The 25,144-nt window shown below is 44.1% G+C and overlaps 1 protein-coding gene across 2 annotated transcripts in view; it reads right to left on the bottom strand.

The window, feature by feature from the left end:
• The window catches only part of LOC106572356 (disks large-associated protein 4), a 117,442-nt gene that overhangs the window by 2,972 nt on the left and 89,326 nt on the right, over nt 1-25,144 (bottom strand). For both annotated transcript variants that reach the window (XM_014146416.2, XM_014146417.2), the window contains exons 6-10: nt 8,150-8,592; nt 7,934-8,025; nt 1,910-2,349; nt 531-622; nt 89-232 (exon numbers count right to left, since the gene is read on the bottom strand). In XM_014146416.2, coding sequence (XP_014001891.1) covers nt 89-232; nt 531-622; nt 1,910-2,349; nt 7,934-8,025; nt 8,150-8,592 — 1,211 coding nt within the window. The remainder of the gene's footprint in view (nt 1-88; nt 233-530; nt 623-1,909; nt 2,350-7,933; nt 8,026-8,149; nt 8,593-25,144) is intronic.

Genomic DNA, 25,144 nt, shown 5'->3' with positions numbered 1-25,144 from the left:
TTTTATTAAATAGAAAGCGGTTTGGATGATAATAATAGTAATAAGTAATCAGGATCTATCAAGGTGATATGTGGTGTGAGTCCAATACCTTCTTCTCTGGCAGCTGCCAGTTGTTGGCCTTGAGTTGCCAGAGCTCGTCAAATTTGACACTGATGTCCTCTACAGAGAGCTGCAGGAGGTCCCAGAACCCCGCCAGATCCTGGGCTGTGGGCCGAGGGTTGGCATTCACATTCTAATAGACAGGATGTGACAGGAAGGACAGTGCTAGTTGGCTTGTCTAGACACACTGACATTATTCAGTCCTTTCCAGCCATGGCTCACTTTCAGGAAGTGAAACAGTGAAAATACAGATTTAACATCAATATTAGCCATCTGTTACAGAGATGGATGTGTGTTGCCTCATTGCTTAGAAGTATGCATGTATTTTGACACCAGGGGGAGCTCTAAACCAACTCAACCTGCTGAGACTGAAAAAGGTGCATTGAAATGTGCCAGAGGAAGAGGGCGTTTGTAGGGTTAATACTACTCACCAGGTTCTCATCACAGAGTCCTCTGAACTGCTGGAACTTCTGGGCTATGAGGAGCTGGGCACTGCCCACTGCACTGCGGACCGTCCCCATCACTACACACAGAAAACAACAGCCAGTCAGCCATCACAACAACATGCAGGTTCTCTAAATGGGCACAGAGCGCAATATTTTTTTATGCAAATATAAAATGCCCTTAAAATTGTATGGTTGTGGCATTTCTGACCTTTGTCCTTAATTACCATTTTCATTACAGCATATAATTTACATTGCTGGTGACACACTTCATCCATAGAATAAATGACTAACCTTTTTTCCCCCAAAAGTTATAAAAATTACTTTTTATACACTTTTATTTCAGTATTAACATTTGCATGAGTAAGATCATACAATACAGGTCTGCTGTGGAATAACCTGATGTGGGAGTCAATCCTGTTCATTACACATTCAATAACTGCAATGCAGGGGTATATTATCCACCTGCCCGACGCAGGGGTATATTATCCACCTGCCCGACGCAGGGGTATATTATCCACCTGCCCGACGCAGGGGTATTATTATCCACCTGCCCGACGCAGGGGTATTATTATCCACCTGCCCGACGCAGGGGTATTATTATCCACCTGCCCGACGCAGGGGTATTATTATCCACCTGCCCGACGCAGGGGTATTATTATCCACCTGCCCGACGCAGGGGTATTATTATCCACCTGCCCGACGCAGGGGTATTATTATCCACCTGCCCGACGCAGGGGTATTATTATCCACCTGCCCGACGCAGGGGTATTATTATCCACCTGCCCGACGCAGGGGTATTATTATCCACCTGCCCGACGCAGGGGTATTATTATCCACCTGCCCGACGCAGGGGTATTATTATCCACCTGCCCGACGCAGGGGTATTATTATCCACCTGCCCGACACAGGGGTAGATTATCCACCTGCCTGACACAGAAGTAGATCATCTACCTGCCTGCCTGAGCCAGATCTTGGAGGATCAAAGAGTCCGTCTGCAGTAGTGCCATTAGACTGAAGGAGGTAATGAGCAGCGTTAGCCGTTAACTATTAGCATTAAATGAGCCTGTCCTGCCTTCTCCAATCTCCACAACAGACAGGAGCTGATATGGACTGTGTATTGTCTTAGGGCTTCAGGGATGAGGACATCATCTCAATACCAATTCCACATGTCACAGAACTGACAAGGTATTCACTGATAGGAGATTGTATCTCTGTCTAATGTATAGAGGTCTCCTGTTTAGAGTGAGTATGATAGACTCTCTCTTACTCTCTGAAAAACCTCTGTATGCCTATCAGAATGAGTATAGTCTACAGTCTTGTATACATTTAGCTGGTTAGAGTGAGTATGGTGTATTGTGTCTTACCCTCCTCTGAGATGTCCTTGTCTTTGGTTTCCTGCTCCATCTGTTGACACCAGCCCTCCATACGTGCCGTCTCAGCCTGTAGTAGTTTGAGGAACCAGTTGCCATCCCGGAGGCAGGTGGGCGTGCCGGGCTGGGCTGCATCTCCCTGGACACTGCCACTCTCCAAGCTGGGGTCTGGAGGGGGCAGGGAGGAGGGGTCCAGGGCCGGGTCCAATCTCTCTGGGGGGGAGGCAGACACTCTGGCCTGGACTGGGGCATGTTTGGGGGGATGCCATGCCATCGCGCTATCCTCACCGTTGGAGGCAGCGGGGGCGGGATCTACCGGCTGGCTGTTGCAGTTGGCTCTACTGTTGTTTTCTGAGGGATGGGCGTCTTGTTGCGAGTCCTGAGGCTCTGTCTCCGTGTTCTGTCTGGAGGCCATGCTGCTGGCCCGGCTGAGTCTGGACGGACACACACACATAAATTAGTATTGGTGCAGTTCGGAGATCATTTACTGTGGATGTAATAAGGTTGACCTTGGGGCCTGACGACCACAAATCACTGCCCCAATCTCTGACTACTGTGGTCCAGAGATTACTGGAACAGACTTTATGTTAATAAATAGACCAAGGACAGTTTGTATTCAGCCATTAGTGCTAGATCAGACTTCTCCCAACGACAGGCATACAGAAAGCCATCGTTATGAAGTGGAGTTTGACTGATAGATCAAGGACATGAGTGCTGAAAGCACATTGCCTTTCTCTTTGCCTCTGCAGTAAAAGCAGAGAAACGGCATGATGAGAGGGTGACTGAGTAAGCATGCAGGAAAGAGAGAGAAAGATGAATCGAGAGAAAGGACAAGATTACAGCGGTCAGTGATAGGGAGAACAGACGAAGTGGGCAATACAGTCCAACCAATGTGATTAGGGAGAATTACTCTGTACTAGGCTGTTTAAATGGCCAGTTCTTCACAGCACTCTGCCTCCTCCACTGTAGCCAAAACAAGAGAAAGGCCACCAATCAGACAGACCGAGAGAGAGACAGAGAGACGCTACACTAACACTGTACTGCTGCCAGCGCTAGCTCAGAGTGACTGCTGAGTGACCTTGGTACAGTGGGGGAAAAAAGTATTTGATCCCCTGCTGATTTTGTATGTTTGCCCACTGACAAAGAAAGGACCAGTCTATAATTTTAATGGTAGGTTTATTTGAACAGTGAGAGACAGAATAACAACAAAAATATCCAGAAAAACACATATCAGAAATGTTATAAATTGATTTCCATTTTAATGAGGGAAATAAGTATTTGACCCCCTCTCAATCAGAAAGATTTCTGGCTCCCAGGTGTCTTTTATACAGGTAACGAGCTGAGATTAGGAGCACACTCTTAAAGGGAGTGCTCCTAATCTCAGCTTGTTACCTGTAAAAAAGACACCTGTCCACAGAAGCAATCAATCAGATTCCAAACTCTCCACCATGGCCAATATCAAAGAGCTCTCCAAGGATGTCAGGGACAAGATTGTAGACCTACACAAGGCTGGAATGGGCTACAAGACCATCGCCAAGCAGCTTGGTGAGAAGGTGACAACATTTGGTGCGATTATTCGCAAATGGAAGAAACACAAAAGAACTGTCAATATCCCTCGGCCTGGGGCTCCATGCAAGATCTCACCTCGTGGAGTTGCAATGATCATGAGAACGGTGAGGAATCAGCCCAGAACTACACGGGAGGATCTTGTCAATGATCTCAAGGCAGCTGGGACCATAGTCACCAAGAAAACAATTGGTAACACACTACGCCGCGAAGGACTGAAATCCTGCAGCGCCCGCAAGGTCCCCCTGCTCAAGAAAGCACATATACATGCCCGTCTGAAGTTTGCCAATGAACATCTGAATGACTCAGAGGACAACTGGTGAAAGTGTTGTGGTCAGATGAGACCAAAATGGAGCTCTTTGGCACCAACTCAACTCGCCGTGTTTGGAGGAGGAGGAATGCTGCCTATGACCACAAGAACACCATCTCCACCGTCAAACATGGAGGTGGAAACATTATGCTTTGGGGGTGTTTTTCTGCTAAGGGGACAGGACAACTTCACCGCATCAAAGGGACGATGGACGGGGCCATGTACCATCAAATCTTGGGTGAGAACCTCCTTCCCTCAGCGAGGGCATTGAAAATGGGTTGTGGATGGGTATTCCAGCATGACAATGACCCAAAACACACGGCCAAGGCAACAAAGGAGTGGCTCAAGAAGAAGCACATTAAGGTCCTGAGTGGCCTAGTCTCCAGACCTTAATCCCATAGAAAATCTGTGGAGGGAGCTGAAGGTTCGAGTTGCCAAACGTCAGCCTCGAAACCTTAATGACTTGGAGAAGATCTGCAAAGAGGAGTGGGACAAAATCCCTCCTGAGATGTGTGCAAACCTGGTGGCCAACTACAAGAAACGTCTGACCTCTGTGATTGCCAGGGTTTTGCCACCAAGTACTAAGTCATGTTTTGCAGATGTGTCAAATACTTATTTCCCTCATTAAAATGCAAATCATTTTATAACATTTTTGACATGCGTTTTTCTGGATTTTTTTGTTGTTATTCTGTCTCTCACTGTTCAAATAAACCTACTATTAAAATTATAGACTGATCATTTCTTTGTAAGTGGGCAAACGTACAAAATCAGCAGGGGATCAAATACTTTTTTCCCCCACTGTAACTGCCTGGACCAAACAGGCTGAAGCCATGCCAGGGCAGGAGGGGAGGGACTAAGGGATGGAGGGAGGAAATAGGGATTACAGAGGGTGTGGATGGATGGATGAGTAACAGTTGAACACAGCAGGAGATGGAAACAAATGTGAAGCAGTTCAATTTAAAGATTGTGAAGGAAACGTAACTGAAAACATCAAGGTCTCCAATGTGAAAATGACAGGGATGTGCATCTTTCCCGTTCAAGACGATTCCATACGCATCTAGATACATGGGCTTCGATATGATACAGGAACCAAACTTTTTGGTTTGAAATGATTTGGTTTGATTAGAGAACGAATCGATGCGTTTCGGTGCAATACGATCTGTTATATAAACGCATTCATTTTCCATCCAAAATTCAAATGTGCTGCTGATGGAGCTCATGAGCTGGATCTGTCTGAGCTGGATCTGTCTGAGCTGGATCTGTCTGAGCTGGATCTGTCTGAGCTGACTTGTGAGTGTTAGGGCTGTGACGATACCAGTATCGCAATATTCTTTCCATGGCAAAAATGAAAACACGAAGCGTCCCTTACTAGTCAGTCCTTTAAGAACCTACTGTATGTAATATATTGTGTGATATAGCTTGGAAACAATGATGTTAGTTTCCAACATTAGGGCTGTTTTCTTAAAGAAGTTATATCCTCTTCGTGTTTTGTTTCCTCGCCACAACAGTAACGAGTATCGCGATACTGGTAACATCCCGGCCCTCGTGTGTGTGTGTGTGTGTGTGTGTGTGTGTGTGTGTGTGTGTGTGTGTGTATAAAATGATGTATGTACTATGTAGGCACCTGATCTGAGCCATAATTGAAACTAAGCATCTACCACCCCACTACTATCAGATTGGGGGGGACGCAATGTTGCCCATGTTTTCTCTCTCCCCACTTTGGTTCTGATATCACCAGCACCCACTAATTAACTTGTAATCTCTGCAGATTATGCGTTTGAGTTAGTAATAGTGCTGAGCGATTAGTGCCGTTGGGCTCCCGAGTGGCGCAGCGGTCTAAGGCACTGCATCACAGTGCTAGAGGCGTCACTACAGACACCCTGGTTTGAATCCAGACTGTATCACAACCGGACGTGATTGGGAGTCCCATAGGGCGGTGCACAATTGGCCCAGTGTCGTCCGGGTTTGGCCGGTGTAGGCCGTCATTATAAATAAGAGTTTGTTCTTAACTGACTTGCCTGATTAAATAAAGGTTAAACTTTTTTTTTTTTAACATTGAGGTTGGTTTGGTTTCGGTTCAATTATATATATATATATATATATAAAAAAGTCATGGCAATCATTTGTAACAGAATAAAACAATTAATAAAAGTCCCACGATGGTACTGCTTATCACTTATTAACCATCATTTATTCACATTACTTTAATAAAATATATTTCAATTGTTGTGTATATTACATTTGTTTATTTGATGACTATCATTTCATTCCAAGTTATCATCTCATCTCTACAGATCTGCTGCCTATTCTGTCTGACAAAATAAGTATTTTGTAGTTCTTCAAAGTAAATACAGCATACTTTTATGGACTGCCGAATACCAACTATCAATCACTTAGATAATGTATTTTCAGGTAGAGTTACCTCATGAAGCAACAACTGCTCTCTATATCCCCTCATGTTCATTCTTGTCTCTTCCGCAGCAGGCATAAAAGAAAGACCGGACAAGTAGATGCGCAATGGATTATGGTCATTGGAGTTAATCACCAGGTTGTATGCGCTGAACTATGTAGAATATAGGCCTATCGGAAACTACAACTCCCTACTACATTGCACAGTTCAAGCTAATTCATCTCTAGAGAAACTGTGCAATGTGTGCATTGCGCTCACAGCAACAACAAAAAAACGAACGTATTTCAAATAATTGAACAGACGTTGTTTAAAAAAAGAAAAATAACCGAAATGTTGGTTAATCGCTCAGCACTAGCTAGTAACGTATCAATATTTAATGATTTACAAATTAGCTATGACATAGCCAATTAATATATAGAACAACTTTGGATTTCACCCCCCCCCCATCTTAAAAACTGTTTGGACTTAAATATCTTCTCCTCTCGCTCTGACCATGCAGTGTGCCTCGTTATGATATTATCAACTTTACCCTGTAAATCTAACAATGACCATATACACTGATTGCAAAAAAATGAAATGTAACCTGATCAAAATAAAATCTATATCGTAAGCTCCGCTCAGCAGGTATAGCCAGATGATAGTTTGCAGACACAAGCTTGTTAGTGAGCTAGCTGAGTGGCACCAGAATTCAAATAAAAACACGTCTTGCCTTTTTTTAATTAATAAATCCGATGTGAAACCTGATAATTACAGTATCCTTAGCATTAAAAAAAGTTCATAAATTATTCTCCAATTAAAAATCTCCCCAACTTCTTGTAAAGTCAGTAGACTATGCTTCGGAAGGGGAAGGGGCAGGTAACCCACACACACAGATTTTCAGCTGGCAGGCAGACACTGGAATACGTTTCTGAGTGAGAGAGGGCTTTGCGCATGGGCAATTCGTGATTTTTTGTGGAACTGGAAAAAAAATCCGCAGTTCCCATGCTTTTAAAATAACAGTTCTGTTCCAGAACAGTATAGATCACTTTCGTTCCTGGTTCTGTTTCTGGAAAAATGTCATTATGTTCTTGTTTTCAGTTCTGTTCCCTGAGTCGGTTCCAACCCCAGGTCTCCAGTAGCTTATTTTTATTCCGGTAAAACAGTGCCTAGATAATAACCTAGCAAATTACACAGGTTGTCACAACTAATAAAGCTTAATACTGTATCATACAAGGCATTTTAGCATTTGAACAATGAAGGTGCCACGTAGATGTGCAAGATCAGGAAAAGGCAGCCTATTTCGCGTCGGTCAGCGGGTGAAACTGGGCACAGTGCGCAGTTTGACTAGACTACTGATATTGTCTGGGGTTGTTCAGCATGCAAAATGACTTGTAGATCAATGACTGTCAACGAAGTTACATGCAGTTCGACACTAACAGAGGACGCATCAGTTGTCACCAGAAATGTGAGGTATTTTCAGAAGGTAGAAAGAACGTAATATGAGCAAAACATTTTAGTGATCCAGCGATTCGTAATGTTGGAAATCGGGTTTTCTGACCGATGCATGCTTAGCATGCTTCATTTGCATTGGTTTGGTGTCTGTGGACCGCTGCACTTGCATCTTAAACATTTGAATCGGGACCGATGTGTATAGGTGAATCATTACATCCCTAGAAAATGATAAATGACTATTACGCAAGTGGCTATGAACAGCTGATTGAGATTATCTTGTGTTGATAAGGATTTGACTTACGGCCTGCCGTTCTCCACCTGCACTCCAATAGACTGGAACTTGGTCGAGGGGGGCGGTTGAACCTCTCTCTGGATTGGCTGAACGCAGTCCACCTATGAGTCAACCATTACAACAAATTAGTCAGTCATTCTAAGAATTCTCCCAACAGATTACAGTGCATCACAGACATTAAAGCTAAACTAACAGTCAATTTAGAAAATTGATTCCTGGGCTCACCTGGATGCCGATAGACGAGAGCTTCCTCTTTGTGGGAACAGGCTCTGGAAGGGTTAGGGACTGGTCTGGAGTGAGGCTGGGGCCTGGGTTTAGAGTGTCATTCTGGGGCTCAACCTGGGTGCCAGTACTTGTGGTGGTGCTGAAGAAGGGAAGTGGGTGGGAGTCCCTTGGGGCAGGGACAGGGGCAGTGACGGGGGCTAGGGCCCGGGGTTGAGAGCCCTTGGCCAGGCTGCCTGTACGCAGGCTGCAGAGGCTATCGGATGAGTTGCTGCGTCCTGATTGGCTGTTGGCCTCGCTGCGGTGGTCCTGTTGGTCCAGGTATGTGTCCTGGGCCGACTCTGTGCTGCTCTGCACCGTCACAGAGATGTAGGGCTTGGAGGTGGTGCGCGGAGGTACCGGTGGTGGGCCCTTCTTACAGGAGCTGCTTACACACCTAGGGAGTGCTGGGAAAGAGGAAGGAAGTGCCATTAGATGAAACCTGAACCAGGACAAAGCAGGAAGTTAATTAAAGTAGTGCCAACTGAACCACCACAACATGCTAAATTGAGTTGTAAAAGAACAGGGCAGATCAAAGACAGCCTGCTCTAAAGCAACTTAAAAAATAAAATAACAACATACCCAATTTTCCGAAACATATTTTCCCAAGCCTAACACACACATACCTCCATGTTTCCTGTAAACCTGCTGTTTCAGTTCCATTGACATCAGTCAGTCAGTCCCTATGGGAATCCCTTACCTGCCTAGTAGTGCCTACTGCCTACCCTCCCAATCATCTTTCTCAAGGGACTATAAAAAGGGGGGGAAAGTCAGACACATTCTGTGTCCAATGGAAATGCACTATTCTTCATTATGGAAGTAGCAGCAGGATAGTTCAGAGAACCATTGATCATTGACTTCTGATAAACTGCACAGATAGATTGATTGTGTTGTTGAATGAATAGCATACATTTTTCTGCCATAGAAACCCTTGGTTTCCAAACTGTACAAAAAAAAACTGAAACGCTTTCAGTGTAAACATAAATGACTAAAACCAGATAAAGCATGTAGAAAATCTATTATTTTAGAAAAAATATATATAAAGACTTTGAGAACTAACAATCACCAAAGCAAAAGCTAGACAGTCAGGGGAATATAAAATTCCCTAGACAATGAATTTACCAGTATTGATTTTGATATTCAGTTTCAGCAAAAGAACACAGCATTAGCCATGGCAAAATGGATAGAACTTCAGGAAATTATCTTTAAAAGTGCAAAATTCTCTCAGCTCCATGGCAGAATGTAGAATTTCTGGGAATTTGCTCTTGAACTGCAACATTTTCTATCAGCTCATGGCAAAATGTGTAGAATTGCACAGATTTAACTTTAAAACGGCAAAAATGTATCTTGGCTCAATGGGGAAATTCAGAGAATTGCAGGAAAAGTTGTGGGGGGGCCTCTAGAATTCTCAAATTCAACTGTGCCCATTACCACGCTCCCTGCCAAACCCACCACCTAAGCCCCTTTTTGATCCAGAAAAACCCTGAATAAGCCTCCTCATTTCCCCTGGAGATACCAATAACACACTGACAAACAATCATGACACTCCCCAGGCTGATCTTACTGCAAACATTTCCAAGAGGAGTCAAAGAGGGAATTACCAGCAAGAGAAATAATAGGTCTGACTCAAGAGCAGGGGATTTCACTCTAGCCTAGAGCTTGAGGGTGGACCTGGCCCCTGTTCTTGTCATCAGTGACTGATTGGAGGGTTACTGAGTGAAACAGAGAGGTAATTACCATAATACAACTCAAAAGAGAACCCATAAACTGGGTCAGGCAGGGCATATGCTGCTGCTAGATATAACAATGCAAACTAAAGGAGAGGCTTGCCCTTTTGTAAGAAATAAGTTGCCATTTAAACCAGGGCTGGGAATTGCCAGGGACCCGATAGTTATGTGCCGATACAATAAGTATTGCGATTCAATATGTATTGTGATTTGATACTGTGATTTTACCGCGATTCAATGTCCCAAACATATTGCTCACCATGTGTCCACTGAAGAGGGACGAGAGCCATGAGAACGAGTTGATCGGTCATGGAAATTAAAGTGCTGAAAACAAATTGGCTCCCTATTTAAAAGATGGAGAACAAGCTGTGAAAGAAAAATACTGCTGTTTTGGTCAGGTTAAAAAAACTAGGGCAAAAATAATATGCCGACATTGTTAAAACGATCGTCAAAAATAATATCCCGATATGTAACCCGTATCGATTCCCCCCCATCACTAATTTAAACAGCTGGCCGTGTGGCTGGGTGGGATCAACAGATCCTGGAAAGAGAGAGGACTGACAGGGCTGCCTGGGAAAATGGGAGAGGAAAGGAAAATTACACTGGTCTGGTCCAGTTCCAACATTCACAAAGTCACATGGGTGCCAAGTATACTCCCACACATGACTAAACACACAGTCACAGGCTGAATTGAAAAAAAGGTTTATAGCACTATTACTGGAAACTGTAGGGAATAACCTACATACTTTACTACAAGGACATGGTTTGTCTACATGGGTTTGTCTAAGTCCATTTCGCAGTTGATTCACCGGTATGAAAAGGGAAATGCCTGGCCTATATAGGTTAATGTTAGTGTGACCAAACATCCTTCAATATCCTTTGTTTATAGCAACAGGGAAGTGTAGACATGAGCTCTGTCATCAACAAATGACAGGCTGCTCCATTTCATTTCACATTCAAACGTCACCAACGCACACAAACAGGCCTGTGGAATCCAGTGGTCACAGAGAGAAGCGCTGTCTCACACGTTGCTCTAACAGCAGCAACCTCCTCAGCTCTGGGCCCGGCGCCAGCCGAGGACAAAAGGACACCTTTATTCCCCGAGAACGGGACCCATTCCTCAACTGCCCAGCATAGACACACAAGAGTTCGACGAGTTAATTCATGTGGCGTGTTCAGTGTTGTCACATTCTTCTTAGTACTACAAGCTTCTTGATCCCCATGTCTACGGGGCTGGTACGCATTCGCTAGTGTACCACACAAACATGTGTACACAGTCCAGACAGCCTACTCCCTCACCAAACAAATGACAGAAAGGGCCATAATCCATCAGTAACACCAATGACAGAAGAAGTGCTGTTTTTAAGCACTAACGCTGTAGAACTACCTATTATTCATACTTTGGCAGAAAGGCTCTGTCCAGTCCTGCTGTGATTTGTATTACTGAACCATGCTTGCTCTGCCCTTCACCATGGGCTGACTGCCCAGAGGTGATTATGGGGTAGATTAACTAAGCTGTCTGGAACCTCTGCTCCTGTGGGGCAGTGCCAACCCTACTACCCACCCACTGGTCTCATAGACGGCATAAGATATCCAGGGCTGGCATCAGAAGGGACAAACATCAGAAAACACTGAGCACTTGGATATCTGATAACATGAGTATTGCTAGTGAATGAGTCTGTGAATCACACCTCTACTTTGCATTCAATGCAAAACCAGTCTGGCCTAGGATATGTTAATGCACATGAGGCATGAGTGGATTACAGATCTGGACTTTGATCAGAAACAAAGTAGTTTTACAATCTATTGTGGATTATAACTGATGGGGAGCAGTCCATGATGCACTGAAGAATGGCGCCGAAGGAGATGGCTGCCGTTTTACGATCCCCGTAACCAACTGTAATATTGTGCATGTTTTTTCGCGTTTTGTAAGTTATTTTGTATATAAATGTTTCATGACCGAAAATTGCTTCTAGATATCAGGACAGCGATTACTCACCCCATACTGGAGGAATACTTTATCTTGAACGAGTCAGGCAGGAAGGAGTTACTTCAGACGGCCGACAAGGCCCTCATCCCCACCATTCGCAGGAGAAAGAAACGGCGGTATCGTGGACGAAGATCTGGGTGCCTTGTAAGGATCCGTCACCGAGTGGGTAATCTACCTTCAGTCCTATTAGCCAACGTACAATCAATCGCTAATAAAAAAATAAATAAAACAGAAATTACGATCACCTATATCCTACCAACGGGACATTAAAAACTGTAATATCTTATGTTTCACCGAATTGTGGCTGAACGACGACACGAATAACATACAGCTGGCGAGTTTTCTGCTTTTCGGCAGGATAGAACAGCAGCCTCTGGTAAGACACGGGGTGACGGTCTATGTATATTGGTAAACAACAGCTGGTGCACAAGATCTAAGGAAGTCTTGCCGTTTTGCTCGCCTGAGGTAGAGTCTCTCGTGATAAGCTGTAAACCACACTATTTACCAAAAGAGTTTCTGTATTTTTCGTAGCTGTCTACATACCACCACAAACAGATGCTGGCACTAAGACTGCAGTCAATGAGCTGTATATGGCCATAAGAAACTCAAATCCGTTTTACCTCATTTCTACCAGCATGTTAAATGTGCAACCAGAGGGGTAAAACATTTTTTAAATAATAAACTCTCGACAACCTTTACAGCATCATCATTATACAGGTGCACCAACCCCTCTTTTACGCTACTGCTATTCTGTTCATCATATATGCATAGTCACTTTAACCATATCTACATGTACATACTACCGCAATCAGCCTGACTAACCGGTGTCTGTATGTAGCCTCGCTACTTTTATAGCCTCGCTACTTTTATAGCCTGTCTTTTTACTGTTGTTTTATTTATTTTTTACTTACCTATTGTTCACCTAACACCTTTTTTTTCACTATTGGTTAGAGCCTGTAAGTAAGCATTTCACTGTGAAGTCTACACCTGTTGTATTCGGCGCACGTGACAAAAACTTTGGAATAAAAGGCCACCCTAAAATGTGCAGTTGTCACACAACACCATGCCAGAGATGTCAAGTTGAGGGAGCGTGCAATTGGCATACTGACTGCAGGTGTGTCCACAAGAGCTACTGCTGGAGAATTGAATATTAATTTCTCTACCATAAGCCACCTCCAACATCATTTTAGAGAATTTAGCAATACCTCCAACTGGCCTCACAACCACAACCGCAGACCACATCGGCCCAGAAGCTCCACATCCGGCTTCTTCATCATCTGAGACCAGCCGAACAAGGCTTTTCGGCAAATAAAACCAAAAATGACTATCGGAGTTGTGCCTGTTGAGGACTCATGAATATAACCTGTTATAGCACGGACGTTGTCCATGAGGCCTTCCACCATTTTAAAATAGTCAACTGGGTGGGAATTCTTATGAGTTGGGAGCAATCAGCCAATGAAGAAGAAAATGTACTACTTTTAAAATGGAGATTGCCTCAACGGAACTGCCCATGCTGTCACAGACGCTATAATGGCACAGATAAAAAGATGAGTCCTTTATCCATCCCTCTCGATGGCCTGTTCACACGAGTATGTGCTCTCACATTGGCTAGAATGGTCCCACCTGATCTCGCCTCCTCCCACCTGCTTTACATCTGAGGACATGTAAATCCATTGTTAGACCAGTCACTATCTTGTCAATATAATACACACTCTGTTCGTAACCATAGATTCAAAATAATAAGTTCACTGTTCTCTGCCATCTTGGGACATCAGTCTGAGATTGCAGTGGGATTTAACATGGTTTAATTACTGTTGGTCTTATTTTTGTGAAACCCTCATCCTACCAGTTGAGATGAGTGTTAATTAAGCAAACTAGCCTCAGTGGGCAGATGAGACATGGTGCTGATTTGGCTGTTTCCCAACCTGGCGGGCACAATAAATCTAAACACTGCAAATAGAAAAAAAAGAAACATACATCATTCTCTGAACCTGTATGCTGTTGCACCCCACTGAATGGGACCTTGGTCTGATGACTCCAGAGCTGCTTCCTGCATCTCTTCCTGTCTGCACTAAAAGCATCCGCATGCTTCCCAGCCTAAACATTTCGTAAGAGTTTGTGCATAGTCGACGACGTCGTGCAGTTTTTTTTGGCCTTTGGTAAGGGTTTTTTCAGCTGTTCGGCCACACAAAAATGTTTCTCCAGGCAAGCCGAAGTCTACGCCCCATGGTCGGTGATTGGTAAAAAGTAGGGATTCTTCAATAAAGTATTGTCATTCAACGAGACGACTCGTTTTTCATGAACATTTTTTCCACTTAGAAATAATGCATCAAATATCTTAGTTAAACTAAGATCCTCTGGACCAGAAAAAGGAGGGCCGAACAGGCCCCCATTAACATCGACGGGGCTGTAGTAGAGCAGGTTGAGAGCTTCAAGTTTCTTGGTGTCCACATCACCAACAAACTATCATGGTCCAAACACACCAAGACAGTCGTGAAGAGGGCATGACAAAACCTATTCCCCCTCAGGAGACTGAAAAGATTTGGCATGGGTCCCCAGATCCTCAAAAGGAGGTTCTACAGCATCGAGAGCATCCTGACCGGTTGCATCACCGCCTGGTAAGGCAACTACTCGGCATCCAACTGTAAGGCACTAGAGAGGGTAGTATGTACGGCCCAGTACATCACTGGGGCCAAGCTACATGCCACCCAGGACCTCCATACCAGGCGGTGTCAGAGGAAGGCCAAATAAATTGTCGAAGACTCCTGTCACCCAAGTCATAGACTGTTCTCTCTGCTTCCCCCCTGAAAGCGGTACCGGAGCACCAAGTCTAGGTTCAAAAGGATTCTAAAAACAGATTCTACCACAAAGCCATAAGACTGCTGAACAATTAATAAAAACGGGCACCCGGACTATTTACATTGTCACCCACCCTTTGTTTTTACAAAGCTGCTACTCGCTGTTTATTATCTATGCATACTCACTTTACCCCTACCTACATGTACAAATTACCTCGACCTACCTGTACCCCCGCACATTGACTCGGTACCAGTACCCCTTGTATATAACTTTGTTGTTATTTTATTGTGTTAATAAAAAGTACGTTTTTTTGTTTATTTAGCAAATATTTTCTTAACTCTATTTCTTGAACTGCATTGTTGGTTAAGGGCTTGTAAGTAAGCAGTAAGATCTACACCTGTTTTATTCGGCACGTGACAAATAACAGCCGATTTGAGTTTCAAACTGCCACTGGAAGCAACGTCAACACAAGAACTGTTCGTCGGGAGCTTCATGAAATGTTTTTTCCGTGGCCGAACAGCTGCACAAAAGCCTAAGATCACCATGCGCAATGCCAAGCGTCGGCTCGAGTGGTGAAAACGCGCACTCTGGAGTGATGAATAATGTTTCACAATCTGGAAGTCAAATCTAATCCAATTTCATTTGTAACATACATGTGTTTCGCAGATGTTATCGTGGTTGAAACGAAATGATTGTGTTTCTAGCTCCAACAGCGCAGTAATATCTAACAATACACACAATCTAAAGTAAAGGAATTAAGAATATATAAATATTTGAACGAGCAACGTCAGTGGCATAGACTAAGATACAGTATAATAGAATAAGTATATAAATATGGGATGAATAATGCAAAATATATAAACATTAAAGTGACTAGCGTTCCATTATAAAAGTGGCCAGTGATTTCAAGTCTATGTATATAGGGCAGCAGCCTCTAATGTGCTAGTGATGGCTGTTCAACAATGGTGGCCTTGAGATAGAAGCTGTTTTTCAGTCTCTCGGCCCCAGCTTTGATGCACCTGTACTGACCTCGCCTTCTGGATGATAGCGGGGTGAACAGGCAGTGGCTCGGGTGGTTGTTGTCCTTGATGATATTTTTGGCCTTCCTGTGACATTGGGTGCTGTAGCTGTCCAGGAGGGCAGGTAGTTTGCCCCTGGGGATGCTTTGGGCAGACTGCACCACCCTCTGGAGAGCCCTGCGGTTGCGGGTGGTGCAGTTGCCATACCAGGTGGTGATACGGGATGCTTTCAATTGTACATCTGTAAAAGTTTGTGAGGGTTTTAGGTGCCAAGCGAAATTTCTTCAGCCTCCTGAGGTTGAAGAGGCGCTGTTGTGCCTTCACCACACTTTCTGTGTGGGTGGACCATTTCAGTTTGTCAGTGATGTGTACGCTGAGGAACTTGAAGCTCTTCACCTTTTCCACTGTGGTCCCGTTGATGTGGATAGGGGGAAGTCCATGATGCTCCTCAGTTTTGTTGAAGTTGGGTGAGAGGTTATTTTCCTGGCACCACACTCCCAGGGCCCTCACCTCCTCCCTGTAGGCTGTCTTGACATGGTTGTTAATCAGGCCTACTACTGTTGTGTCGTCTGCAAACTTGACGGGTGAGTTGGAGGCGTGGGTCAACAGGGAGTACAGGAGGTGGCTGAGCACGCATCCTTGTGGGGCCCCAATGTTGAGGATCATCGAAGTAGAGATGTTGTTTCCTACCTTCACCACCTGGTCGGTGGCCCTTCAGGATGTCCAGGACCCAGTTGCACAAGGCGGGGTTGGGACCCAGGGCCTCGAGCTTAATGATGAGTTTGGGGGGGTACTATGGTGTTGAATGCTGAGCTATGGTCAAGTAACGGCATTCTTACATAGGTAATCCTCATGTCCAGATGGGACAGGGCAGTGTGCATTGCGATGGCATCGTCTATGGATCTATTGGGGCGGTAAGCAAATTGAAGTGGGTCTAGGAAGTCAAGTAAGGTAGAGTTGATATGATCCTTGACTAGTCTCTCAAAGCACTTCACGATGACAGAAGTGAGTGCTACGGGCGATAGTCATTTAGTTAAGTTACCTTTGCTTTCTTGGGTACAGGAACAATGGTGGACATCTTGAAGCATCTGGGGACAACAGACTGGGAAAGGGAGAGATTAAATATGTCCGTAAACACTCCAGCCAGCTGGTCTGCGCATGCTCTGAGGACGCGGCTAGGGATGCCGTCTGGGCCAGCAGCCTTGCAAGGGTTAACACGTTTAAAATGTCTTAGTAAAGTCGGACACGGAGAAGGAGAGACCACAGTCATTAGCAGTGGGTGACACTGTGTTATCCTCAAAACGGGCGAAGGTGTTTAAGCTTGTCTGGAAGCAAAACTGTCCTCGCGTAGCTGGTTTCCCCTTTGTAGTCCGTGATTGTCTGTAGACCCTGCCACATGCGTCATGTCTGAGCAGTTGAATTGCGACTCCACTTTGTCTCTATACTGACGTTTTGCCTGTTTGATTTCCTTAAGGAGGGAATAACTACACTGTTTGTATTCGGCCATATTCTCAGTCACCTTGCCATGGTTAAATGTGGTGGTTCGCACTTTCAGTTTTGCGTGAATGCTGCCATGTATCCACGGTTTCCGGTTAGGGTAGGTTTTAATTGTCATAGTGGGTACAACATCTCCTATACATTTCCTGATAAACTCAAGTCATCGTATCAGTGCATTCGTCTGTTGTTCTCGGAGGCTCCCCGGAACATATCCCAGTCCGCGTGATCAAAACAATTTTGAAGCGTGGATTACGAATGTCAGACCAGCGTTGAATAGTCCTTAGCACAGGTACTTCCTGTTTGAGTTTCTGACTATAAGAAGGGAGGAGCAAAATGGAGTCATGATCAGAGTTGCCGAAGGGAGGGCATTGTAGGCATTTCGGAAGTAGGAGTAGCAGTGGTCGAGTGTTTTAGCAGCGCGAGTACTACAGTCAGTGTGTTGATAGAACTTCGGTAACGTTTTTCTCAAATTTGCTTTGTTAGTGAAAATCCCTAGCTACAATAAATGCGGCCTCAGGATATGTGGTTTCCAGTTTGCATAAAGTCCAGTGAAGTTCTTTGAGGGCTGTCATGGTATCGGTTTGAATATACATGGCTGTGACTACAACTGAAGAGAAATTCTCTTGGGAGGTAATACGGTTGGCATTTGATTGTGGTATTCTAGGTCGGGTGAACAAAATAACTTGAGTTCCTGTATTACATTTACATTTAAGTCATTTAGCAGACGCTCTTATCCAGAGCGACTTACAAATTGGTGCATTCACCTTATGATATCCAGTGGAACAACCACTTTACAATAGTGCATCTAAATCTTTTAAGGGGGGGGGTTAGAAGGATTACTTTATCCTATCCTAGGTATTCCTTAAAGAGGTGGGGTTTCAGGTGTCTCCGGAAGGTGGTGATTGACTCCGCTGTCCTGGCGTCGTGAGGGAGCTTGTTCCACCATTGGGGTGCCAGAGCAGCGAACAGTTTTGACTGGGCTGAGCGGGAACTGTGCTTCCTCAGAGGTAGGGGGGCCAGTAGGCCAGAGGTGGATGAACGCAGTGCCCTTGTTTGGGTGTAGGGCCTGATCAGAGCCTGAAGGTATGGAGGTGCCGTTCCCTTCACAGCTCCGTAGGCAATCACCATGGTCTTGTAGCGGATGCGAGCTTCAACTGGAAGCCAGTGGAGAGAGCGGAGGAGCGAGGTGACGTGAGAGAACTTGGGAAGGTTGAACACCAGACGGGCTGCGGCGTTCTGGATGAGTTGTAGGGGTTTAATGGCACAGGCAGGGAGCCCAGCCAACAGCGAGTTGCAGTAATCCAGACGGGAGATGACAAGTGCCTGGATTAGGACCTGCGCCGCTTCCTGTGTGAGGCAGGGTCGTACTCTGCGAATGTTGTAGAGCATGAACCTACAGGATCGGGTCACCGCCTTGATGTTAGTGGAGAACGACAGGGTGTTGTCCAGGATCACGCCAAGGTTCTTAGCACTCTGGGAGGAGGACACAAGGGAGTTGTCAACCGTGATGGCGAGATCATGGAACGGGCAGTCCTTCCCCGGGAGGAAGAACAGTATGTGTGTTATCAGTACTGTATGTTATCACAATCACACCATGAGTAGTTAATCATGAAACACACACACCCGCCCTCCTTCTTCCCTGAGAGATATTTATTCCTGTCTGCGCAATGAACTGAGAACCCAACTGGCTTAACGGACTCAGACAATATATCCCCGAGAGCCATGTTTCTGTGAAACAGTATGTTAACAATCCCCTGATGTCTCTCTGGAAGGAAATCCTCGCCTTGAGCTCGTCAACTTTATTATCCAGAGACTGAACATTAGCGAGTAATATACTCGGAAGCGGTGGGTGGTGTGTGCGCCTCCTAAATCCGACAAAGTCCACTCCAAGTACCTCTTTCCCACAGGCAGTGTTTTGGAACAGCCTCTGGAATCAGTTCAATTGCACTGGAGGGTACCAGCAAAGGATCCGATTCGGGAAAGTCGTATTCCTGTTCGTAATGCTGGTGAGTTACCGCCGCACTGATATCCAAAAGTTCTTCCCGGCAGTATGTAATAACAAAACAAAAAAATGCTGGGCTACTAATGTAAGAAATAACACATAAAAACAAAGTAGTGCCACGTTTCCTAAGAGCTAAAAGTACAGCAGCCCTGTCCGTCGGCGTCATTATGTCTGACAAATCTGGGTTTGGCGGATGCCAGGAGAACGCTACCTGCCCAAATGCAGTTCCAACTGTATAGTTTGGTGAAGGAGGTATAATGGTCTGGGGCTGTTTTTCATGATTCGGGCTAGGCCCTTTAGCTCCAGTGAAGGGAAATCTTAACGCTACAGCATACAATGACATGCTAGACGATTCTGTGCTTCCAACTTTGAGAAAACAGTTCAGGGAAGGCCCTTTCCTGTTTCAGCATAACAATGCCCCTGTGCACAAAGCGAGGTCCATACAGAAATTGTTTGTCAAGATCGGTGTGGAAGAACTTGACTGGCCTGCACAGAGTCCTGACCTCAACCCCATCGAACACCTTTGGGGTGAATTGGAACACTGATTGCGAGCCAGGCCTAATCGCCCAACATCAGTGCCGACCTCACAAATGATCGTGGCTGAATGAAAGCAAGTCCCCACAGCAATGTTCCAACATCTAGTGGAAAGCCTTACCAGAAGAGTAGAGGATGTTATAGCAGCAAAGAGGGGGGGAGGGGGGGCTAACTTCATAGTAACGCCCATGATTTAGGAGATGAGATGATTGACAAGCAGGAGTCCATAGACTTTTGGCCATGTTGTGAATGTTCTAAACATCAAATTGCAATACCTATTGTATCAGCACCTAAGTGTAGTGATATTGTATTGTGAGGTCCCCATCCATTCCCAGCCCTATCTACAACATGATGACACTATGTTGCTCCTTGCTGAACCAAGAAAGGTGTTGTAGCAAAGGAGACTTCTGCTTCAGCAGCACATGCAGTTAGGAGAAGAGAAAATGTGCACCTTAAAAATTATTATTTGAATGATTATTTTTCTGTTGTAAATGGTACAACGATGCCCATTTGGCCGACCTTATCAGTCATCCAAAATTCCATGACAGTCACAGCCCTACTTTTAATAGGTGCTCCTGTGAGTGTCTAAGTGCTCCTAATCTGCACACGGCAAAGGGTTGGATCAGCCCCAGATTAACAGCATTATAGTGACTGTGTAGCAAGGTGACAGGCTGCTGAAGAACTCAGCTGGTGGTCCAAGACCAGAGGGGATAGACAGGACTGGTGAGAAACAAAAATGTAGACAGGCTGGACAGGGCTAATGGTGAGTAGTGCTACTGAGAGAGAGGCAGGCAGACTGGACAGCCCAAGAACACACCAACAGGAAGACAAAAAACACAATACAGCAATGGTTTACAAAGAGAGTGGTTAGAATATAAACACCAATGGTAATTCTAGTTTATGATGAGTGCAACAACAAGCTACAGCCTCTGGAAACAGCTGTCCACAAACTAAGTAACCAGTCAAATCACTTAACTGGAAAAATACTTAGTAAAAATCTGCAGATTCAAGACACCCGCCCCACAAAAACAGGTTTAGAACAAACTAGTTCTACTCTCTTACAGCACAAGTGTTGGGGGCTGCTTGAAGTGGTCCGTCCAGTCAGTCACAGTGGTGTTACTCCAGGAAGGTCTTAAAACGCTAATGACGTCCTGTGGAGTTTCCAGACCACCCTGTGCCCTGTGGGGATTGGTGCCAGCTTGGTGGAAAGCCTAATTAGCTGATGTAAATACCCGGAATTAGTCCTGTCAGGTGTCAAGAGGAGGGCTCGGGTGGGACTGGAGCGGTGTGGTACTAGCCTACTACAGCAAGACAACACCAGACAGAATGTCACAAACACACTTCCTCTAACCCCTTTTAATCTTGTGTTCAACGCATATTGTAGGATTGGGCGACCCTCATTTGTACGGCTGTGTGTGTCGCGACCAGCTACATGAGCGGTATTACATTGTCAAGATTACACAGGCGGAGCTGTTGAGATTGAACTATGACATCATGGATGCAAGAGATCCTCCTTGTGACCCAATTCTTACAGATTGGTCACTTGAATACGACAGGATTCAGATTCTGCCAAACCAAATACCAAGGACTTGCAGACTGAGGGGTTGCATCATTTCTCTGTAGCACAGTCATTTTACTACTCATCCCTTTAGAATGTCTGTTTGAAAATAGTCATGTAACTATAGTGACTACACCCACTGACTCAGCAATGACCTCATCAATGAGTGTGTGTACAGCCAGACTGTATGCATTGCCAGAGCATGTGACTCAATGTCTGTTTATTCATGTGCTGACCATGTGTTATCTGAAGCCTTTGAATGAATGGCCATCTGATCCCAGCCCTACAACAGCTTTCAAGCTAAACAAAGTCAGGGGTGCTACCATGGTCCCTGGTATACAGAGCACAGATTCAAGCCTCTCATAAAAGGTCCAGCTGTTTAACTGCAAAGCACTTAAATTAGTACATTGTCCGGAAGCTGTTCAATTATTGATTGTATACTCAGAAACCAGACAATAAATGGCCTTCAGAGACAAAATGCAATAAAATAAAAAGAAACATGATATTCCTCTTGAAATAGTTGCTGGACAAGTGACATCTGAGGAAGAGTCATGAAAATGCACCATAACTAGAGGTCGACCTATTAATTAGGGCCGATTTCAAGTTTTCATAACAATCGGTAATCGGCATTTTTGGTCACCAATTATGGCCGATTACATTGCACTCCACGAGGAGACTACCTGTTATGCGAGTGCAGCAAGGAGCCAAGGTAAGGTGCTAGCTAGCATTAAACTTATTTATAAAAAAACGATCAATCACTAGTTAACTACACATGGTTGATGATATTACTAGTTTATCTAGCTTGTCCTGCAGTGCCTGTTAATTTATAATTGAATCACAGCCTACTTCACCAAATGGGTGATTTAACAACCGCATTCGCGAAAAAAAGCACTGTCGTTGCACCAATGTGTACCTAACCATAAACATCAAAGCCTTTCTTAAAATCAATACACAAGTATATATTTTTAAACCTGCATATTTAGTTAATATTGCCTGCTAACATGAATTTCTTATAACTAGGGAAATTGTCACTTCTCTTGCGTTCCGTGCAAGCAGTCAGGGTATATGCAGCAGTTTGGGCCGCCTGGCTCGTCGAACTGTGTGAAGTCCATTTCTTCCTAACAAAGACCGTAATTCATTTGCCAGAATTGTAAATATTTATGACATAACATTGAAGGTTGTGCAATGTAACAGCAATATTTAGACTTAGGGATGCCACCCGTTAGATAAAATACGGAACGGTTCCGTATTTCACTGAAAGAATAAACGTTTTGTTTTCGAAATGATACTTTCCGGATTTGACCATATTAATGACCTAAGGCTCGTATTTCTGTGTGTTATTATATTATAATTAAGTCTATGCTTTGATGGAGCAGACTGAGCGGTGGTAGGCAGCAGCAGGCTCGTAAGCATTAATTCAAACAGCACTTTCCTGCATTTGCCAGCAGCTCTTCGCTGTGCTTCAAGCATTGCGCTGTTTATGACTTCAAGCCTATCAACTAGGCTGGCAATACTAAAGTACCTATTAGAACATCCAATAGTCAAAGGTATATGAAATACAAATGGTATAGAGAGAAATAGTCCTATAATAACTACAAGCTAAAACTTCTTACCTGGGAATATTGAAGACTCGTGTTAAAAGGAACCACCAGCTTTCATATGTTCTGAGCAAGGAACTTAAAAGTTAGCTTTTTTTACATGGCACATAATGCACTTACTTTCTTCTCCAACACTTTGTTTTTGCATTATTTAAACCAAATTGAACATGTTTCATTATTTATTTGAGACTAAATTGATTTTATTGAAGCATTATATTAAGTTAAAATAAGTGTTAATTCAGTATTGTTGTAATTGTCATTATTACAAATATATATATAAAAATGGCTTTTTTTGGTCCTCCAATAATCAGTATCGGCGTTGAAAAATCATAATCGGTTGACTTCTAACCATAACAGTTTGTTTTGAAGAAGTCTAGTTTACAATCCATACTTGATTCATTTCTGGTTGGCTCACAAATCGCCAACTATCCACCTTCTTTTCACCATAGCAGTAAAAACAAACAAATGCATGCATTAAAACATTTGGCAAGGAGGTAGATCCTTGGCAAGGGTGAGGTCTTACTACTTAGGTCTTACTACTTAGGTCTTACTACTTAGCAACCACACACACATCTCTTATGATGTAACTTAAACTGCAGAATAAACAGTTTAGTTTTAGCTAACTTGACTGTTTTAGCTAACTTGACTGGATGATGCAGCCACGGGATCTAACGTTAGCTGGATATTACTAGCTAGATCATATGATCATCAATATCATGGTCACAATTTGGTGAGTTCGAAACTGGAAAAATGACTGGGGTAAAAATGTCTGACCCGAAACTAGTAATTTAAGTTTACCAGTCTCTCTCCAAACTCACCAAATATGGGAACGTAGCTACTTGGTAACTAACATTAACGTTACCTAAATAACGTTAGACAGGAACTGTCAGATAGCCATCTAACTAGTTTTAGCTGCATTTCTAATTTGGTAATTCAACTTGTGGTTGACAGCGCTACTAGCCAACTAACTATCCACTCTGCTTGCAATGATGGGGTGCTGGTAGCTAGCTACAGTAACGTTAGCTCGTTAACAAGACGGTTGCTGTCAGTCATCGCTAACATTAGCTATCTAACGTAGCTCAGGGTTTCCCTAAATCGGTCCTGAGGGCACGTTTGGGTTTTTGCCCTACCACTACACAGCTGATTAAAATAATCAAAGCTTGATGATGAGTTGGCTATTTGAATCAGCTGTCTAGCGCTAGGACAAAACAAAAAAATGTGCACCAGCGTGAAGTGGGGGCAGGACCGAGTTTTGGAAACCCTGATCTAGCTAACATTAGCTACACCAAAGACATTATCGGGTGCTGGATTGATTGTATAACGTTATTCGCTACAAACGGTCACCTGCTAATAACGATAGTTAACTGATTACCACGACAAAAAAATGAATACTAGCAGTGGAATGAAGAAAACATTTGTACGAGTCGTGAAGATTTAGCTCCCTAACCTAGTGTAACATCGCTAGCTAACGTTACCTACAGTACGTGGATCCCAGAACCAGGGCGATTCCTCTCATCCACGTTAGACAGGGTAGTTAGCTAGCGTTCGTCGCTAACGACGGTCAATACCAATCGATCCAAATCGCAGTTCAGACACGAGTACATTATAAAATATTTAAGCTTACTTTGATAAAAGCGAGTCAATAAATCCGTATTTTCTGTAAATTCATTCGAGGTTGTTTTAATAGACAGAGGCATGCGCTACTGTGCTATTTCTAACTGTTCACACAACGTTCCTTGAAGAAAGGAATCAAAAGGGACACGCCCTTAAAGTAAGGGATTGGAGTCCACCTTTTGCAGACTGGCACACACTACAACGCCATTGGATGTAGATGGTCATCAATCTCGCCATAGACGAACAGGATTGGTTTAAATCTCCAGTCAACAAAGGGCGTCATGTTTCCCCGCCTTTTTTGTCCACGACAACGAGTTTCTTAATGGCCATTGGATAATATCAATGTCTGTTTTTTGTGTCTACGATTTCCCCGGCTTGGTCGTGTACGTTCCCGCCTCTATATTTACGTTTTGGATTTATTCAGAGCAGTAATTGGTCATGGCTAGAAGGGATCCAGCTTTTGTCAAATTAACGTCAAAAATTGAATTGTTTTGCATTTTAGTTAACCCTAAGCATTTTCCTAACAATGTCCCTAACCTGCTACGGTAATTCTCCTAAACTGTTACAAAAAGTTTAATCTGATGTAAATTTGACAAAACCTGGATCCCTTCTAGCCATGAC

This window comes from Salmo salar, chromosome ssa15, assembly GCF_905237065.1.
Source record: "Salmo salar chromosome ssa15, Ssal_v3.1, whole genome shotgun sequence".
Lineage (NCBI taxonomy): Eukaryota > Metazoa > Chordata > Actinopteri > Salmoniformes > Salmonidae > Salmo > Salmo salar.
This window is presented reverse-complemented; position numbering and strand designations above follow the sequence as displayed.